At 35.4% G+C, this 21,306-nt stretch overlaps 1 protein-coding gene across 3 annotated transcripts in view; it reads left to right on the top strand.

Moving 5' to 3' along the window:
• The first annotated feature begins 3,124 nt into the window (after window positions 1-3,124).
• LOC134685371 (uncharacterized) overlaps window positions 3,125-21,306 on the top strand; it is a 68,770-nt gene continuing 50,588 nt past the window's right edge. For 2 of the 3 annotated variants that reach the window (XM_063545076.1, XM_063545075.1), the window contains exons 1-2: window positions 3,126-5,859; window positions 17,642-17,953. In XM_063545076.1, coding sequence (XP_063401146.1) covers window positions 4,812-5,859; window positions 17,642-17,953 — 1,360 coding nt within the window. In that variant the 5' untranslated portion in view covers window positions 3,126-4,811. Of the gene's footprint in view, window positions 5,860-17,641; window positions 17,954-21,306 lie in introns of all 3 variants that reach the window. The other variant, XM_063545077.1, reaches the window with a different exon arrangement.

Here is a 21,306-nt window from a genome sequence, read left to right as displayed (position 1 = left end):
GTCAATGAAAGGGTTGAGAATTCATGGTTTATTAGTTGGGTTATGGAACCCTGTAATGGGCAATTGCATTGTTTTTTTTATTGAGGAAGACGGCTTGAATATTTGTATCAGTGGCGGATCCAGATTGGGGGGTTCCGGGGGTGCGAACCCCCTTTTATTTGGGCCGATCAATGCATTTGTATCGGACATATGTTTTGCACCCCTCCTTTGCCCTGGGTTAGCACCCCCCCCCCCTTTCGAAAATTCCTGCATCCGCCCCTGTGTATTGCGTGATCACGCAAGTACGCAGCTTATCTGGAGCTCTAGTTCAATCAACTTAAATCATTGTTTTATACAATATACAATGTATTTTCACTTTTACTACCAACTGATAAATTAAAACAATCTTTACCATTCAGTAATAACAAGCACTTTTTTTACATTTTAATATTTCATGATGTAATTAAATGAGCAGTTAATGTTGCAAACTCCACTAGAAATTTGAATCGAGATCAGTTTTGGAATAAGGGAAAGGGGAATGTGAAAAAAAATTGGGGGGGGGGGGGGGGGCAATTTTTCTCATTTCAGATTTCATAGATAAAAAGAAAATTTCTTCAAACATTTTTTTGAGAGGATTAATATTCAACAGCATAGTGAATTGCTCAAAGGCAAAACTATTTTTTTAGACCACATTCATTTTGTGTCAGAAACCTATGCTGTGTAAACTATTTAATCACAATCCAAATTTAGAGCTGAATCCAGCTTGAATGTTGTGTCCATACTGCCCCAACCGTTCAGGGTTTAACCTCTGCGGTCGTATAAAGCTGCGCACTGCGGAGCATCTGTTTTTTTAATCTTGTTTCAAACAATTAACAAAGAATTTACAATTTTACTGATTCATGAGCAGACTTACCTTTTTTACACCATGCAACTTCACATAATGCCAGAGCTGGAAATAAAAGTGTTCGTATTTGAATCATTTTAACGTTCTATGATAAGCTTGTTTTTTTTTGTTCTGTTCCTTGAAAGTTGAAATGCTCTTAGTTACAGCCAAGTGCAAGATGTAAAATCATTGTTATGTTTTCTGGCAACAGATTGCTGTCAAATTTTATTTCATGATGATATTTATTTTACCGATATCGTTTGACAGTTTTTCCACTACCTCGTCAAGGATATGTATATATATACGTCCTTCACTTATATTAGTTAGCTAGGTACATGTTTTTTTTTATTAACATGTTATTTTTTTCATTTTTGAAAATAGAAATATTTTCTCATTCATATAAATGCCATGGAGTTCCGAGAAAGTTAGTTTGCTGATAAAATGCAACACTATGTTTACTGTTACTCTTGTACAGAAAAGAGTGCCAACTTCAAGCAAGTCATCAAATGACTATTCACATCAGTGATAACGTTCGCAGTGATACACTATATCAAACGTCGAACATATCGTGTAAGGTTTACAGTTCTCTTACTCAATTTAACTCAAACAGTGTTACCGGTGCTAACTAACAAAAATACCGAACTCCAAGGAAAATTCAAATCGAAAAGTTCCTTCTCAGATGGCAAAATCAACAGCTCAAACACATCCACATCAAACGAATGGATAACAACTGTCATGTTCCTGATATGGTACAGGCATTTTCATTATGTAGAAAATGGGGGATAGAGAAGTCTTGGATCTATTGTCAAAATTATTACAGCCGGTTAAGATCAATTACATTTGTAATATATTTAGCTTGTGATTACATTTAGTCGATATATACAATGCAAGCAAAAGGAAGAAGTTGGTAATTGTGAGAAAATTTTAAGGAAACTTTTTCATATATTATACAAATATTGAAAATCTTAAATCCTTTCAGAACATTTAAAATTTAATCAGTCATCAATTTCTTCCGTTTTCGTTCGAAGATTGTTTTAGAATTTGGTTCATGAAATGTTTCGGAGTTTGGTGACTTCAATTTTAGCTGAACTTATTGATTAATATCAGCTGAGGCCAGCGTCCGGGTGTGGAATTTTCTCGGGTGTGTTGTAGACCAATTGATGGTTTTAGGCTGGTTTATTTTGGTCTTAGGTTTGGTTGTTGGTTTTTTTGGCACATTCCCTGTTCCAATTTTATCTGTCAAATTTCAGAATTATCTCGGTTCTAATCTTTCATTGCTAATCATTTGAGATGGAAATACACAGCCACAGTTGAAACAACCTTATTATTGTAAATTTTTAGAATTTACAATTCAATCAGTTGAAATCGAAGACAGTGGCGGATTCAGAGGGGGGCGTGGAGGGCATACGCCCCCCCCCCTTTGGTGGCACTTTTTTTCTTCTAAAATGATTAATAATCAGCCTAGACTTCGTGAATATTGCCGTGTATTTAATTTTTATGCGACAATTCTTCACTTATAAAGATATTTTTCGCTCGTATTCACTGTAATATACTAGTTTTATTGATTATGTCAAATTTATGTGATTCGCTATGGTGGAATTGACAAGTATACGTCGAAAAAGACGTCATGGCATACGATACAGTTTTGATCCCGTATTTACAGTTTGATGAAAGTTTCCATACAGGCTATTTTTTGCCTGATTAAATCAAATATGTAATAAAAATATACCTTCATGTGCTACTTTTTGAGTTAAATGAGGCCGAAATTTTGTACATTTGCTCAAAATTCGGATTTGTGGCCATATTTTTCCTTTCGAAAGAAAGACATAACTTTTGTGTTTTAAAAGATAAACACAAATTGTTTATTGTTAAATAATTTGTAATTTCTGTATTTTATAAGTATCCTAAAAAATTATGCACTTTTTATTCAGAAATAACTCATATTTATTAAATGGTCATGAATTGAAAAAAACCCGTCTTTTTTTGCTGTATATTCATGATATTTATCAAAATTAAAAAAATTGCACTAGTTACAGTTTTATAAAATTTGGACCACATAATCTCCCTGCAAAATGAACAAAATGTCGTTTTAATAAATAGAGATCCAAGCACTCGTTTTCAAATTAAATCAGTTTGAATGATAAAAATCAGTCGAAAAATGCACCTTTTCCCCATATGTCACAGTTTGACGTCGCGAAAATAACATTTCACGTTAGCAACGTCATTACCTCCCCTGTAACTGTATCGTATGCCCTTAAGCATGACGCCTTCAAATCGACAAAGTATTGAGCAAGGACGTATTGACTTCTTTTTTTACAATTCCACCCAATGGAAAGTTATACTCTATTACACTTTCAAAAAAACGGGCGTAATTATTTAATTATTAAATTTTTTTGTTGGGGGGAGGGTTGCATTTGAATCAAATATCTGACCGGAAGGTCTGTTCCGCCGAACTGATATACTGAATATTTCTTTCAAGGCCCGTCTGCAACCGGCCTGCTGGGTGTGGTCTATATGACTCCATGTGTCAACCGTTATTCACAACTTCATTTTCGTTTCCGATGCATTCGTAGCCTTTGGTTAATTTGAACTCCTCGCTTCCCTTGTTGGGTGAAACATTTCAACTAAACATTTCAATGGATAAATTTCTTGTTTGTTTTTCTTCGTGTCGGTCGTATTGTAAATTTCATTGAATAGCCGTATATCTTGTTCACAACAAACGGGAATTTTCCATGTCCATTTTTTACTGACAAATCCCACATCAAATATATTAAGCTTTGAATCCATTCAATCATTTTATAATAGACAATCAATGTAGAGAATACGGCACCAAAAATGTCCATCCCTTACACTTAAACTAAAATGCATTTTACACTTATTTTATGTTTTTAGCCAAAAAAAAAAAAAGTCCCAAATTTATTACTTTGCCCCCCTCCCTTTCCAAAATCCTGGAACCGCCCCTGGAAGAGCCATTCATTTGGGATGTATAGTTATGTTGCCTCAGTTGTAATACTTACCCTTAGGCAACTTTGTAATTTCTGAAATATACCTGTCCAGCTCAAATTTTAAGGATGTATGTCTTAAAAGTCTATGGTATAGTAACTTAACTTTCGTCCCCTTGGAAAGTTTATACAGTCGTACCAGCTGATATCGTTAAATACAGAAATGCGCTTTGGAAGCATGAGGTTATTTTGCATTTTAGATATTTTATCTGTATCAACTTTGAATTTTTTTAATAATACAAGAGTATCTCGATTTTTTTTTTTTTTTAGTTATGTCAAAATACATAGACAGTTTTCATTTTATACCATGCTAATGAAGGATTTCTGTTATTATGTTTTTTAATACTGATATATAATGTGTCATTTTTTAGTTTAATAGTCCCCTAAACCAGGGGCGACTGACATGATACCGACTCTTCGTAATTTAACATATTTAGGGGAAGCAAGACATTTCATAAGTAAGGCGAGTTGGCAGACCTTTATTCAGTAGGATTTTAACCCTTTTAAAAAATAAGGCGAGTTGTCAGCAGTTGTCAGACAATGGTATTTAACCCTTTTTCATAAGTGGGGCGATTTTTTAGAAAGTGGCGATGAAGTGTTGGTCGATTTGCCAGTGTGGCGAGTTGACATGGTTTCATATACATCGTGTTCGGGGGTATTATATAGTTATATATAAAGTATATTAAAATGGTTGTGTGTCGTTCTTACTAGATTTCTTACACTAACACGTCGCTTCCCAATGGGATTACTATTATATATAATTTCTATGACGTCAGATCTGTTTACATTTAAAGGTAATTTCTTATTGAGGTCAATACACTCATTCAAACATATTTCCAGCTAAATATAACTTTTGCTTCCGATTTATTCTGAAATACTAGTGAAGAGCTGTCTTCTTCCGACAATTGTTCTTGTTAAGGTGTGAGATATTTTATAAGCATGACAAGATGTTACGACATTTTGATTTATCTTCAACAAGAGCAGTGATTGACTCGAACGTTCAGAGTAAAATAGAAAGTGCAGTGAACTCTCAAAAGGTTGAGGAGCTTCTTCAGTTGTGTTCAAATCCTGCACACAAAGATGCAGTTTTGAAATATGAGGACTACAGAGGAAGGAAATTAATTCATTATGCGGCTACTTTTGGTTCCCTTGGATTATTGAAATCGTTAGTTGACTTGGGTGCAGATCTAAAATCTACAACAAAAGACTTTGATAATGTTCAATTTATATTACATATAGCCTGTGAAAACGGTAAGTTGGACATTGTAGATTACATACTCCAGACCGAGCGAGACATCTCTTTCAGAAACACTTTACCTAAAGATTACTCTGGAAAAAATTGTAAGAGTGCATTCTATTATGCAGCAAAATCAGGATGCGAAGAAATAGTGCGACGTTTAAAAACTGCTGGATTGGACATAAATGAACTTTTCCCTAATAAGAAAACAGCACTATATACCCTGATAGTAGAAAATGAATATACAGGAGCTGATATTTTGTGTCGATGCGGAGCCAACCCAAGCATCGGGATTATGGGCAGAGGATTGCAATCTATTCATTATCTGGCCGAACGAAAAGAGGGCAATACATTTCTGCCATTACTTCTGAAATACGGAGCAAACGTTAACGAACCATTGGATATAAAACCGTACGGTCAACAGCCTCTTTTCATTGCATTGAAACAAGGTATGGAAGGAAATGCAAAAATACTTTTAGAGGCTGGAGCGAATGTGTCATTTCGTGGAAAACCATCTGACAAAGCAATTGGATGGATAGGCTGCTTTTGTTTTGCAGCTATGAAATGTCCATCCCTTATTCCAGATTTTTTGAAGTACAGAGCAGACCCAAATGAAGTACACGAACAAAGCGGTAAATCTGTACTGCTTATTGCTATGGACAATAAGGCCAGTAAGGATGACATAATAGCTTTGATCAAGGCTGGAGCTAGTAAAGGGAGACTCGGTAAAACGGCCATACAATGCTGTAAATCATACGGTAAGTTATAGTGATTTATAAACACAGGAAGTTATAGTTTTGGCATTCTTTTGAACCAATTTGTTTTTTTAATCCTAATCATTATAAAAGAGTAATTGCAAAGACGACATAACTTTCATTATTCATCCCATATTTCTTTGATTTTGTATTTGGGCGTTTTTCAATATAAACGTACTTTCTTGTCCCAGCCACTTTAAAAAAAAATGTTTTTGATCTTTGCAAGTAATTTTTTGTGCATTCAGTACATTGAATGAGATTTAACATTTTTAGGCAAAGAAACAGTTTATTTTTTAGAGGGATTGATAAGATATTGATTCCTGAATGGTCCAAAACACCCAAAATGACATGTCCCTAAACCGCCTGTTCAACATTCATACTCTAAAATATCGCAAAAAAATGTAGAAATAAATGTTATTTTTACTTCATATAAGTTCTTTGATAATTCAAAAGTATGTTCAGAGCCAACATATTTTAATAAACAGCTTTCAACATAGGATTTTTAATTTCAGAAGGTGTGTCCCTGACAAAATGTCCACTACGAAACGAAGTCTTAAAATTTGCTAATAAACAGTTTTATAAAATCAATGTAATCTTTGTTTGCAAGAGATATAAACATTAGGATCTTACAAAAGAAGTGATGCTTTTTTAACGGCAATTAAATTGTTGGTAAGAAAAATTGAGCACATCAAATGGACCAGAGAGATACCGTATTTTTGTTAATGTCCACTACGAAACGGGTCAAATCGCCTTCAGTATCTGGTTTTGAAATTATGAAAAAAAATATCAGTGTACAGCTTACTACATGCTTTGATGAATACAATCAGTCTTGTTACTATTGCAATATAGGGATTGTGGGGGAAAATTAAACATGCCAATATGTCCCCTACGAAACGGTCACCTACGAATCAAGTATGGGAGAAAAACGTTTCGTAGTGGACACTACCACTACCATGCAGTCTTTCTCTACTCTTTTTTCACCAGCCTCAAGCTAGCGAACAATAAGCCTGCGACCAATAAGATGCATCAAGCTAGTGAACAATAAGCCAGCGAACAATAAGAAAACGCACCAACATGATCATGCCTAAAAACCGAAGACTTCACTTGCAACAACACGACACGTACTTAAAAATCTGATGTCAAATAATCTGCAGTAGGGAGATGAAATGCAATTCCATTTTAACACAGACAAAGTTAATTATTTATTAGTGTTTTTGATACAACTTAAAAAAAAACTGTGCATCTAAGATACTTTTTAACTAACCCTTTCTCTTTTTTCTCTGATTAGAGATGGGTTTATTGCTAGTGATACAATTATATCTTCAATAGTTATCAAAGGTACCAGGATTATAATTTAGTACGCCAGACGCGCGTTTCGTCTAAATAAGACTCATCAGCTTATATATATATATATATATATACTATTGAAAAGAAACCAATAAAAGCTGATAACCATTATATACGCTTTTCGTCAAAGAAGTATACTACCTAGTTCATCTAATTAATCAAAAGTAAATAGTCACTCTGGTAATTTATTTATTACATTTCACTAAGAAGAGTGATGAGTGTTAGAGTAACAAACATATAGAACTAAAAACGATTTGACTTAAAGACTTTGGTTAATCTAAACAACAATTCATTTAGATCCAAGCCTATGCAAACTAACTAAAATCCGTAACAACTCGATAGGCAATTGCCTAAGGTTGCATTGACCTAAAGACCCAGGTGGGTAAAGTTACTGAAATTTTTTTCGAGGTTCAAAGCTGAGGTCGGGTGACCCTACCAACTCCCTTCTTTAATTCATAGAAAAGTCCCTACGGCAAAGCTTTTTTGTCCACTAGGTACAAATGATATGCACTTGCCTAAGGTTGCCTGGGCCAAAATACCCAGGTGGGTAAAGTAACGGAACTTTTTTTTTTGAGGTCCAAAGTTGGAGTAGGGTGACCCTACCATCCCCCTTCTTCCCCTCAGAAAATTTCCCCTACGGCAAAGTTTTTTTGCCCACTAGGTACAAATGATAGGCATTTATCTAAGGTTGCCTGGGCCAAAATACCCAGGTGGGTAAAGTTACGGAACTTTTTTTGAGGTCCAAAGTTGGGGTAGGGTGACCCTACCATCCCCCTTCTTTCCCTCAGAAAAATTTCCCTACAGCAAAGTTTTTTTGCCCACTAGGAACAAATGATAGGCACTTGCCTAAGGTTGCCTGGGCCAAAATACCCAGGTGGTTAAAGTTACGGAACTTTTTTTTTAGGTCTAAAGTTGGGGTAGGGTGACCCTACCATCCCCCTTCTTTCCCTCAGAAAATTTTCCCTACGGTAAAGCTTTTTGCCCACTATGTACAAATGATAGGCATTGGCCTGAGGTTGCCTGGGCCAAAATACCCAGGGTGGTTAAGTTACGGAACTTTTTTTTGAGGTCCAAAGTTGGGGTAGGGTGACCCTACCATCCCCCTTCTTTCCCTCAGAAAATTTTCCCTACGTCAAAGCTTTTTTGCGCACTAGGTACAAATGATAGGCACTTGCCTAAGGTTGCCTGGGCCAAAATTCTCAGGTTGGTAAAGTAACGGAACTTTTTTTTTTAGGTCCAAAGATGGGGTAGGGTGACCCTACCATCCCCCTTCTGTCCCTCAGAAAACTTTCCCTACGGCAAAGCTTTTTTGCCCACTAGGTACAAATGATAGGCACTTGCCTAAGGTTGCCTGGGCCAAAATACCCAGGTGGGTAAAGTTACGGAACTTTCTTTTGGGGGTAGGGTGACCCTACCATCCCCCTTCTTTCCCTCAGAATTGGGTATTTGGGTCCAGGCAACATTTATCAATTGCCTATCGAGTGTCCTTAGTGTGGACAAAAGCTTTGCCGTATTGACTTTGCTACGAATTAAATAAGTGGGATGGTAGGGTCACCCTACCCCAACTTTGGACCTCAAAAAACAAGTTCCGTAACTTTACCCACCTGGGTATTTCGGTCCAGGCAACCTTAGGCAATTGCCTATCGAGTGTACTTAGTGTGGACAAAAGCTCTGCCTTAGGGACTTTGCTACGGATTAAATAAGGGGGATGGTAGGGTCACCCGACCCCAACTTTGGACCAACAAAAAAAAGTTGCGTAACTTTACCCACCTGAGTATTTGGGTCCAGGCAACCTTAGGCAATTGCCTATCGAGTGTACCTAGTGTGGACAAAAGCTTTGCCGAAGGGAGTTTGCTACGGATTAAATAAGGGGGATGGTAGGGTCACCCGACCCCAACTTTGGACCAACAAAAAAAAGTTGCGTAACTTTACCCACCTGAGTATTTGGGTCCAGGCAACCTTAGGCAATTGCCTATCGAGTGTACCTAGTGTGGACAAAAGCTTTGCCGAAGGGAGTTTGCTACGAATTGAATAATGGGGATTGTAGGGTCACCTGACCCCAACTTTGGACCTAACAAAAAAAGTTCCTTAATTTTACCCAACTTGGTATTTGGGTCCAGGCAACCTCAGGCCATTGCATATCGAGTGTACTTAGTGTGGACAAAATCTTTGCCGTATGAACTTTGCTACGAATTAAATAAGGGGGATGGTAGGGTCACCAGATCCCAACTTTGGACCTAAAAAAAAAGAGTTCCGTAACTTTACCCAACTGGGTATTTCGGTCCAGGCAACCTTAGACAATTGCCTATTAAGTGTACTAAGTGTTGATAAAAGCTTTGCCGTAGGGACTTTGCTACGAATTAAATAAGGGAGATGTTAGGGTCACCCGACCCTAACTTTGGACCTAAAAAAAAAAAGTTCCGTAACTTTACCCAACTGGGTATTTGGGTCCATGCTACCTCAGGCAATTGCCTATCGAGTGTAACTAGTGTGGACAAAAGCTATGCCGTAGGGACTTTGCTACGAATTAAATAAGGGGGTTTGTAGGGTCACACGACCAAAAATTTGGACCTAAAAAAAAAGTTGCGTAACTTTACCCACCTGAGTATTTGGGTCCAGGCAACCTTAGGCAAATGCCTATCGAGTGTACCTAGTGTGGACAAAAGCTTTGCCGAAGGGAGTTTGCTACGAATTAAATAATGGGGATTGTAGGGTCACCGGACCCCAACTTTGGATCTAACAAAAAAAAGTTCCGTAACTTTACACAACTTGGTATTTAGGTCCAGGCAACCTCAGGCCATTGCATATCGAGTGTACTTAGTGTGGGCAAAATCTTTGCCGTATGAACTTTGCTACGAATTAAATAAGGGGGATGGTAGGGTCACCAGATCCCAATTTTGGACCTAAAAAAAAAGAGTTCCGTAACTTTACCCACCTGGGTATTTGGATCGAGGCAACCTTAGGCAATTGCCTATCGAGTGTACTTAGTGTGGACAAAAGCTTTGCCGTAGGGACTTTGCTACGAATTAAATAAAGGGGATGGTAGGGTCACCCGACCCCAACTTTGGACCTAAAAAAATGAGTTCAGTAATTTTACCCACCTGGGTATTTGGGTCCAGGCAACCTTAGCCAATTGCCTATCGAGTATACTTAGTATGGACAAAAGCTCTGCCGTAGTGATTTTGCTACGAAATTAAATAAGGGGGATGGACCCCAACTTTGGACCTAAAAAAAAAGTTCCGTAACTTTACCCACCTGGGTATTTGTGTCCAGGCAACCTTAGGCAATTGCCTATCGAGTGTCTTTAGTGTGGACGAAAGCTTTGTCGTAGGGACTTTGCTACGGATTAAATAAGGGGGATGGTAGGGTCACCCGACCCCAACTTTGGACCTAAAAAAAAAGTTCCGTAACTTTACCCAACTTGGTATTTGGGTCTAGGCAACCTCAGGCCATTGCCTATCGAGTGTACTTAGTGGAGATAAAATCTTTGCCGTATGAACTTTGCTACGAATTAAATAAGGGGAATGTTAGGGTCACCCGACCCTAACTTTGGACCTAAAAAAAAAGTTCCGTAACTGTTCCAACTGGGCCCAAATTTTGGACCTAAAAAAAAGTTCCGTTACTTTACCTGGGTATTTGGGTCCAGGCAACGTTAGGCAATTGCCTATCGAGTGTACCTAGTGTGGAAAAAAACTTTGCCGTAGGGACTTTGCTACGAATTAAATAAGGGGGATGGTAGGGTCACCCGACCCCAACTTTGGACCTAACAAAAAAGTTCCGTAACTTTACCAACCTGGGTATTTGGGTCCAGGCAACCTAAGGCAATTGCCTATCATTCGTACCTAGTGGAAAGAAAGGAAGGAGTTAGTTGGATCAAGATTTTACATTATCTTGGAGTCAATATATTTGTCGTTCAGATTAACAAAAATCCTGATGTTGATACCTTTCCTGTTCTTTTTGTATTATGTCACTCTTACACTAATCACTCTTTTTATCGAAATGTTATGACGTTACGCGCGATGTTCGTACATTTTAGTTTTAACATATTTTATTGTCTAAATATACAATAGGATTGGATACAAGTTATAACAACTTAAGATAATCCTCTCCATATAAGTACAATATACAAAATTTCAAGATGACAGCAATTAAATATTTCAGTACAATATGAAAAATATACCATTTTATATTTTGTTTAAACAGTATAACAGTTAGATACGAGTACATTTTAAGATACAGCAATATTAATCAAAGAATCTTTTTGTATGGCGTATATAACTATGTACATTTCTGAAAAGGATTGTGTTTTGTTCAACAGTAATTTCGTCTGTTCCAAATAAAATATGTTCTATAGATATATCAGCTAAGTGTTGAATGTTTTTAAAGAGCTGATTTCTAAAGTTTATGTAGAGTGGACATTCTAAGAAAAAATGAATCGAATCTTCTAATGGACACCCACATTCACAACTGGGGTCATTTACTAAATTAACTCTGTATAAATCAGCTTTTAAAGGACTACATCTGTGTCGTAATTTTGTATGTAGTATATTTTCTATCCTGTTTCCAAAGAAATAATATTTAGGTACCAAAAAAGAAATATAATTTCTCCGGATGGTGTTTTTGAAATTTTGAAATGATTGTATGGATCTAATATCTAATGGTAATAAATTCCATGCTCGAATTGAAGAAGGGAAAAAAGATTTAGAAAATATGTCCAATCTACATCTTGGTACTCTATAGTGAGAACGGTTTCTAGTATTATAATAATTATCATCTGTATAATCCGAGATACAATCCATAAGATATTCTGGAACATTATTGTTGTGTATTTTATGAAATAAACATAATTTACGTCTATTTCTTCTAGAACTCAAAGTTTCCCATCCAGTTCGTACATGTAAGCGTAACATAACGTCGCGAATATTTCGTATCGTTCAAACCAAAACTTCGACTGAAACGTTGGTTTTAAGCATGTGCGACATTCTTGTAAGACTCCACAAAATCGACGACGCGTTTTAATATTTATCGAAAATTGATGTACTTTAGATTTTTGAAAAATTAAGAAAAACATTTTGAAAAATAATAAAATTCTACCATTATAAGAGCTCTGATAAGCAAACAATTGACGTAAAGTTGAGTTGAGTTCTTTTTTACGTCAAAAAATGGCGGTGCGACAATCTTGTAAGCCTTTGAAAAATCGCTCATAAATTACAATATATCTCATTTTTCAGGATATTTGTTATTAAATTCATAAAATTTAGCAAAATAACATTGATGTAGTAAATACAAATACTAACCTTTTTCCTTTTAGATAAATGTTTTTGATTCTCAAATCTGGAAAACCATTTTATTTTCTCCCGTGGGACAGATTTGCCCTTGTAGTATGGAACACTTTATTTTTTCTATGACGTCATCAAAACGTCATGAAAAATGCATAAAAAATGAAGGAACCTCTTTGTTAAATAATGGAAAAAAACGTTTTTCAAAATATTAAATAGTTTAGAAGAAAATTACAGTTTAGTGGTTACAATAGATGAAATATTTTACGCGGGACAGCCTAAAAATAGCCGTTTTTCGAAACTGAAGCTTGTCGCATGCAGCATAAAACATAGTTTCAACAAATATTTTTCTTTTTTATTTAAAAAAAAACACACTTTTGTTCAAAATGCGTACAATAGCAATGAATATGTATCACAAAATAAGATATTTTGGACTTGCATTATGTCAACTACACCGATTTTCAAATGAGGTACGAACATCGCGCGTAACGTCTATAAATAAGTTACCAGTATGACGACATGTTTTTGAATAATTAAAAAAACGATCTTGACAAAAGAGGAAAACTGCTTGTAATATAGTTGTAAGCTTTTATTACTACAGAAAATCTAACAACAACAAAAATACTTGACGTTCCGAATTCTGTCTGGTTTTTTTTCTTTCTTTTCTAAGACATATATAAGCTAGAAGGTTAAATTGTATCGTTACTCTAGTTAAGTGTGAACTAGAATTGTTATTCATTGTTCAAACATAAAGACAACAAACCCATCTCTAACCACAGAACACAAAAAAGAGAAAGGATAAGCCAAAAAAAAAAATGTTTTAAATACAAGAATAACTAATTGATTTTGTTTGTGTTAAAATGGTATTGCATTTCGTCTTCCTACTGGAAATGATTGTCAGTAGATTTCAAAGTACGTTTGGTGTTATTGCAAGTCTTCGGTTTTTAGGCATGATCATGTTGGCGCGTTTTCTTTTTGTTCGCTTGCTTATTGTTCGCTAGCTTGAGTCTGATCTTTTTTCAATTATTCGTGCAAAACAAATACCAAGGGTCAGTTTCATGTAATTTGTATTATGTTTTTATAAACATAGAATAGGGATAGATGTCAACTTCGAAACTTTTAGTCCACTACGAAACGGTTTTGTCAACTACGAAACGCATCAAAATGTCCACTACGTAACATGAGTTGTACCTTCATATGTGAAGTACTGTCTAATCTTTATCGATAAAAAATGGTTCTCCAATTCAGAAAAAATGAGATTTTTCTAGCATATAAAGTAAACAAACTGGAATGTCTATAGGAAACATTTAAAATTGCAAAAATATGTGTGTTTAGAAGCAGTTTCGTAGGGCACAAAAGTCCCCTACGAAACAGTACACAAATTATGAAAAAAAATATCATTTTAAAGAGTATTTAAGATTGCACTTTTTGTTTAAAAACAGGTCTATAATAGAGGTATTCAAAATAACTCTTGAAATTGAATTTTAGACAAGTTGATTTTCCATCTTTGTAGGTCTGAAAGTTACGCTTTTATTGAAAAACGCCCATTTACATTGTTACATAGATCAAATTTATGCGTTCAGTGTATGTTGTCTTGTTAATGTCTCTTTTGTAAGAGATATCTCATTGAGTAAAGCCATTTCAATTAATATTCTTTAGTGTGTCTTTCTATGTTGTGATGTCATACTTTTGTTTCATATAAGGGTGAATGTTTGGTTCAATTTAAGCGTTTAATCCCGCTGCAATTTGACATGTCCTGATCTGATGTTCAGTAGTTGTAGTTAGTGATGTGATTCATAAAATGTTTCTCGTTTCTCGTTTTTTTTTATAGATTAGACCCGTTTTAATGGTTTTACACTAGTTGTTTTGGGGGCCTTTTATAGCTTGCTCAAACGATGTGAACCAAGGCTCCATGTTGAAGACAGTAATTTGACCTATAATGGTTTACTTTTATAAATTGTGACTTGGAGGGAAAGTTGTCTCATTGGCACTCATACGACATCTTTTTGGGGTACGATTGCTTTCAAGCAATCTGTAGACTTATACCGGTGGCTCAGAGCATTGCCCTCACGTCAATCGTTTTATTCTAAACATTAAGGAACATCTCAGATACTTATGATTGTCTTGCTTTAAAAGGTAAAAACAAACAAAGGGATTGAACTTTAACAACTTTCCTATAATGTTCTTTACATAATCTTCATGTTTGATAATTCCCTTGATTTATATGCGTGTTTTTAACAACACGGAAAATCAGAATTAAGCAGTATTTATATTTAGTGTTTTTATAAATTTAGAAACACGTCAGAGGGACTTCCCAGTTTTGATAAAATGCGAGGGTTCTCTGAATTCCGATAAATCTATTTCTGTCATATAAGAACTGGAGTGGAGTTTTTCTTATATTTTACCGTTATGAAACTGATATTTGAGATTGTACTTCCATAAAGAAATAGAGAACCATCTAGGTCGTTTAATAAACATTTAATTAATATACGTTCTTGCTCCAGGGTTTGTTTTGGAAATTATGCGCATGCGTATAGTTTTCTTGACTTCAAGGGGTTTTCGATTGAATGGTTGCTCTGGATTCCCCACTCAATTAATTATTTTTTAACTCATGGGATCTTTTCTATGTATGTCTGCTATTGAAGGTTATTGTTGTTGCATAATTTTAAATCATATGCATCATTTAAATTAAAATAAATATAGTCCACATCGTAGAACACCCCTTCAGGCGAAATGGTGTCTTCCATATTATCGTTTCGAGTTGTCTCCCTTCCGGAAGTAACTTCAGTGAATTCTGAATCACAACAATACGTCGAGTATTAGCTCGTTCTATCAACAAAGTGTATTATATTGAAAACGATGGCAATTTAAACTGATAAATGTGTACGGAAAGGAGTCATGAGCACTGACCCAAAGGAAATTAAATATTTAAAGAGTTAGGAATGGGGTTCCTCCTAGAATTAACGTAGGAAAATAGGTGATAAGATACGAAGTGAAATACCTTCTCTCACTCTGAGTCTCAGTGACTGCTGTGGAAAGTAAACTTGGAATTGATAGTACAAAAATAAAACACAATAGGACTAATCACATTGTTCATACACTTTTATCCGGGATTGGCTATTTTGTAACTATTTTACATGTGCAGTTGAATTAGCTTTCAAAATAATATTATCCAGCTACATGTATACATGTGTCAATGAAACAACGGCAATCGTATCCCTCAGAGCAATCTGCTCTTTGATTAAATCTATTGTGTCTAATATTGAGTGTAGTGTGAATTAACTAACATAGTCACAAAAATGGAGATAAGAGTGTTAAAAAATAATACATCCAACATTTGACCCTTGCCGCACTTCATTTTTTTTTAGATAAAATTTACTGCTTTCTATCCTTACGATGACCTATATACAAATGTTTTGGTACATGTGAGGAAATTTTTCCATTGTAAATCATATATCATAGCTTTGTTTTATACATTAACAGTAACGTCTAAAAAATGTACTTATACATGTAGTTTTAAGTGGATATTATATAAAATGTATAAACCTTTGTTAAATTAAAATCAGGTTTTTTTAAAATTTTTAAAACCGTGATTTTTACTTTCTTTTAGTATCAAAGAACGCATGACAAGGCCACTTTCGGCCCCTGAAATCAACTCGGAAATAAAAAATCATTACAAAAGAGGGGCAAAAGATATCAGAGGGACGGTCAAACTTATAGATCGAAAATGTACTGACAACACCATGGCAAAACAAACAGACAAACAGACAAACAACAGTACACAAGACAAAACATAGAGAACTAAATACAAAGCAACACGACCCCTACCAAAATACGGGGGGGGGGGGGGGGGGTAATCGCAGGTGCTCCGGAAGGGTAAGTAGATCCTGCTCCACAAACGAGAGTCTGGGTGGGGTTTACGCCACAAAAATATATAATATGAATAATTATAATTTTTTTTTATTTCTCCTATTTTGCAAGTGGTCTACTTTGCAGAAAGCAATTCACTGAATTGACAAAAAAAAATCTATCCTGCTTGACTATGAATTTTTGAAAACAATTTCAACTCGAGTTTATTATATAGCTTTGTCATAAAGTGCTATTATAGCTTGTGTTAGTTTTGGAGTACTGTTATCTAACATATGTGACGGGATTGCTTCCCTTAGAAAAACTTAGTAGATACTTAGTCAGCCGTAAGCGTTTGAGCAAAGGAAGTACTTCTTTAGCTCAGTCGGTTAGCGCGCTGCCTTGTAACACACAGGTCCCGGGTTCGAGTCCCGGTGGAGACAAGCAATTTTGTAATGAAATTCGTGCTCTCCGGTTACATTGGCGCCCAACAATAATAACCCACGGTTAGAAGAATTACCTAGCCAGGTTAAAAAATAAATATAAAAAAGATGAAAATATCATCATTATAGAGTATAATGACTCTTGAGGTGGGGGAAGTGTGACGGGATTGCTTCCCTTAGAAAAACTTAGTAGATACTTAATCAGCCGTAAGCGGTTGAGCAAAAGGAAGTACTTCTTTAGCTCAGTCGGTTAGCGCGCTGCCTTGTAACACAGAGGTCCCGAGTTCGAGTCCCGGTGGAGACAATCAATTTTGTAATGAAATTCGTGCTCTCCGGTTACACACATATACTAAATATCGTGTAAGTTTTGGAGTACTGTTATCTAACATATATACTAAAGATCGTAAATTGATGCATCGCTGTCTGACTTTTTTAACGGTTAACATAATTACATGTTCTTTTATATTCATATTAATTGTCATCGATACTATGCTGCATTTTGTCAGCTACATATACAATGTACATCTTTCATTTGTGTGCTACCGACTTAAGCTACATACAACGTAAATCTTTCATTTGTGTGCTACCGACTTAACCTACATATACAATGTACATGTTTCATTTGTGTGCTACCGACTTAAGCTACATATACAATGTACATATTTCATTTGTGTGCTACCGACTTAACCTACATATACAATTTACATCTTTCATTTGTGTGCTACCGACTTAAGCTACATATACAATGTACATCTTTCATTTGTGTGCTACCGACTTAACCTACATATACAATGTACATCTTTCATTTGTGTGCTACCGACTTAACCTACATAATTCAACAAGAGAATAAACTGATGCTGATTATTTCAGGTCAGCTGTACTTATTCCGCAAAGCAGGTATTTCTGTAAATACAATCGAAGTACAACACAAGGTGTCAACACTAGGATTGCTGCTAAATAATACTGCAAACACCACTTCTTTACAAATATCACAGATCGTTACAGAATTATTATCAGAAGGAGCCAATCCGAACATGGTACCACAGGGAGAAGATTCACCTCTGATTATATCTGTAAGGAAACAAATGTTAGATGTTGTAGATATGCTGATAAAGCACAAAGCCAACGTGAACCACATTGGGAAAAACGGATACACTGCTATCCATGTTTGTTGTAAAAATGGTAAGTTAGTCAATGTCTATTGAGCGAGATCCAAAAATTAACAATTATTTTTACAACATTATTCCAAATAATTATTGTGATTATGACGGTCTTAAAATTTTATTATAAATTTATGCTGTGTTGACGTCCTATTTATTTGGACTAATTAGTTAACAAACTTTTAAGGTACTATAATTAAAGACGCTACAGACGCGTTGATACGTATACGTTAAAACGACCGGGCGTACACTTGAATTTTGATAAAAAAAAAAAAATCCAATAAAATAAAAAGAACTGGTTAAATGCACATCAGCCGTGTACTTCTTTCTTCAATGGCCTGTAATAGGGTATGCGAATAAAAGGGACAAAATATACATTTTCTATCCAAATGTTATCGTATCATTTATATATTTGTTCATTTTCTGTATCTACTGTCTGAATCTACTTTGAGTTCTGTGTACTGTTCTTTGGTTCAAAGAAATGCATTATCTGGGTTGCGTTTAATGTCCTAGAAGCTACATAAATCTGCATAGGGCTACGTAGATTTGTAAATCTAGAGTAGATAGCAGCTAGGCTAGCTACACGTTCAGTAGTCAAAAACCTATGTACAACATGTAGCTGTTACAACATTGAACGCAACCCTGATGAGATTCGATAATTTATGTGGCTTTTTTACTTTTTGGACAAAACTTGACATCCTGTTTTCTTTTTTTGCAAGTTGATCATCCTGCCCTTTTGTTTACTCAAAACTCCTATCCTGCCTATAATTTAAATGGTAACTTCCTTTCATTTGAAACCTGCATAGATGGTAATGAAACTTCTTCAGACGTCAATATTCCAGATTAAGAATAAAATATCTTTAAATAATGATTGATCTTTCTAACTGCTCTAAAGGACTGATAAATGAATTCAAGTTTTGCTGCAAGAAATCCCAGGCGAGAAACCGGGTTCTTCAGAACCTTAAAAATGCGAATTTTAATATTGCACCTAATAATTTCTGAAAATTATTTATTTCAAGTTCATTTACGATTTTGTTGTTGATAAAATGCTTGCCCCCACAGCTTCAATTTACTCATATTCAAAAGTAATTGGTTTGAACGATTTCTCTAAAACCAATGATTCGAAAAATTCCAAATTAACACAATGAATAGATAAAAAAAACCCAAAACATTTCGATTCCGTGCACAGTATACTAATATTGATGATTTTTTAATGACAGGAATGATATCTCATTCTCGATACTATATAGCTTTCGGGGGCTTTGCCCCCCTCACTTGAACCCACTACCTTAGACTCCTCGCTGAGGTTCCTCGGGCGTACACGTAAAAATGACCTAGCTACGCCACTGCTCTAGATGCACATTTCGTCTTAAAAAGACTCATCGGTGACGCTCAGATCAAATTAGTTATGATGTGAAACAAGAATTAAGTTGAAGAGCATTGAGGAACCAAAATTCCAAACAGTTGTGCCAAATTCGGCTAAGGTAATCTATCGGGTATAACAAAATATTTAGTTAACAATACTTTACCAATTGAAAACGGAAATTAACCCAACTATACTGTCAAATAAGAAATATGTGAAATGTACTTTTACAGAATCCAAACCTCAAACCAAAAAGTACGAATCAAGCTCTAATACGATACTTTAGGTATGCGAAAGTCGAAGTTTAGTAAAAGACAGTCAGAATGTACCAAAAGAATATTCTCAAAAATCGTAAACAAAGAGACACCACAATAGTAGGTGACGAACGACGAAGAGACAACAAACAACAAACGTAGAATATTTGAAATCCTCTTCGTGTTCATTGAGCGTCTCTGACTCGGCCCTTTAACAATGCGCATATTTTAACGCATGTTTCTTACGACGAGTACTTTGGAAACGGTCGCTTTCATGGGTCTTCTCAAAAATAGCTTTGACGACCTTGGAACGCAGGCGTGTATGAAAGCACCCTTGACGATGTAAACAAGTGTACAAACAGGAAATACGAACGGTCAGAAATTCAGAGTGCTTTCTTCATTTTTCGCATAAAAGTCTAAAAGGAGAGAAATATACATGATTTAAGCATAACATTTGAAAAAAAAAGAATATATAAATACGGACAAAGTCACATGTATGACGTCGACGGTGCTGCTTCGCTCCAAAAACGCATTCTCATCTTACACGGTCGCCCCTTGGGTCCCGGTTCGTACCATATTTTGAATTCACTTAAATACCGGTTGAATTAAATGATGTCTTGGAGAATTATTTTTGAAAATGTTTTGCCAATGACGCAATGATTAACTGTAAACAAATGATAGCGATGTAAACAACTGCATGGCATCGTACAGCTTTCAAAACTGACAGGTAAAACCCGTATAGTATGCTGTAAAGGCATCGGGTTGGGTTCATTTTCAAGCTATCCGTTTGGCATTTTATAACAGTTTGTTTCTGTCATAAATCTCTTTATTTCCAAGTATTTTTAGGAGTTTATTCCCGATTATGCGATATATTTTTACACTGCAAAAAATTTTGATAATTATAGTTAAATATTTTTTTATTTTCCCCTAAACAAATTTGAACATGCCAATTTTCTAACAGTTTTAATACTTGACAGGCACACCTAACATTTCCTTTTAAAGATTTGTTTACCTTATCAAAAAATTAGCACGAAAATCTTCTGATAAATTTTCTCGTATCAGAATTCCATGAGTTTCTGAACATTAGACTAAGTCCTATAATCTAAGACCTCGGGGCCAATGTTTTCTACTTTTATGATTTTTCTATTACTTATTTTGCTAATTGTTATTTTGTTGATTTGCAATTTTGTGGTGTATCTATCAATATGTCAACCGAGTTCAAATTTAAAAAAAAAAGAATCAGATTTAAAACTTTAATAATTGAATCAAGCAAGTGTTATTATTTGTTTTAGATTTATGAGTTTGACTGTCCCGTTGGTATCTTTCGTCCCTCTTTTATTATAATAGACTAATGGATCCAGCAACTTATTTCACTAAAATGATTATTTGTTTTCCTGCAGAAATAAAACGACACTTCAATAATTTGCTGTTTTCCGCCTTTTCGGGCCCAATCCAGGACAAAAAGGGGTGTGTTCTAACTATATTTCCCCATTCAAAAGCATTGATCGTCCAACCCCCGGCCCCCCTGGATCCACCACTGTCAAAAGTAATCGGGACTGGACTAGTATTCCGACCTATGATATAATTCCTCAATACTGCATGCTTTGCAGAGGACCGCAAAATTTTTGGTTTCAACATGTCGAGATTTTGCTAGGAACACCCGCAGCGTGTTGGGCAGTCACAAACACTACTAAAGACTTTATATATAAAAAAAATCTATACTACTACTAGGTTCAGGAAAAGTTTGCATGGATGGTA

The sequence above is a fragment of the Mytilus trossulus genome, chromosome 9 (genome assembly GCF_036588685.1).
Source record: "Mytilus trossulus isolate FHL-02 chromosome 9, PNRI_Mtr1.1.1.hap1, whole genome shotgun sequence".
In the NCBI taxonomy this organism is placed as follows: Eukaryota; Metazoa; Mollusca; class Bivalvia; order Mytilida; family Mytilidae; genus Mytilus; species Mytilus trossulus.
The sequence above is the reverse complement of the archived record's forward strand: the minus strand, read 5'-3'. Positions and strand labels throughout refer to the sequence as shown.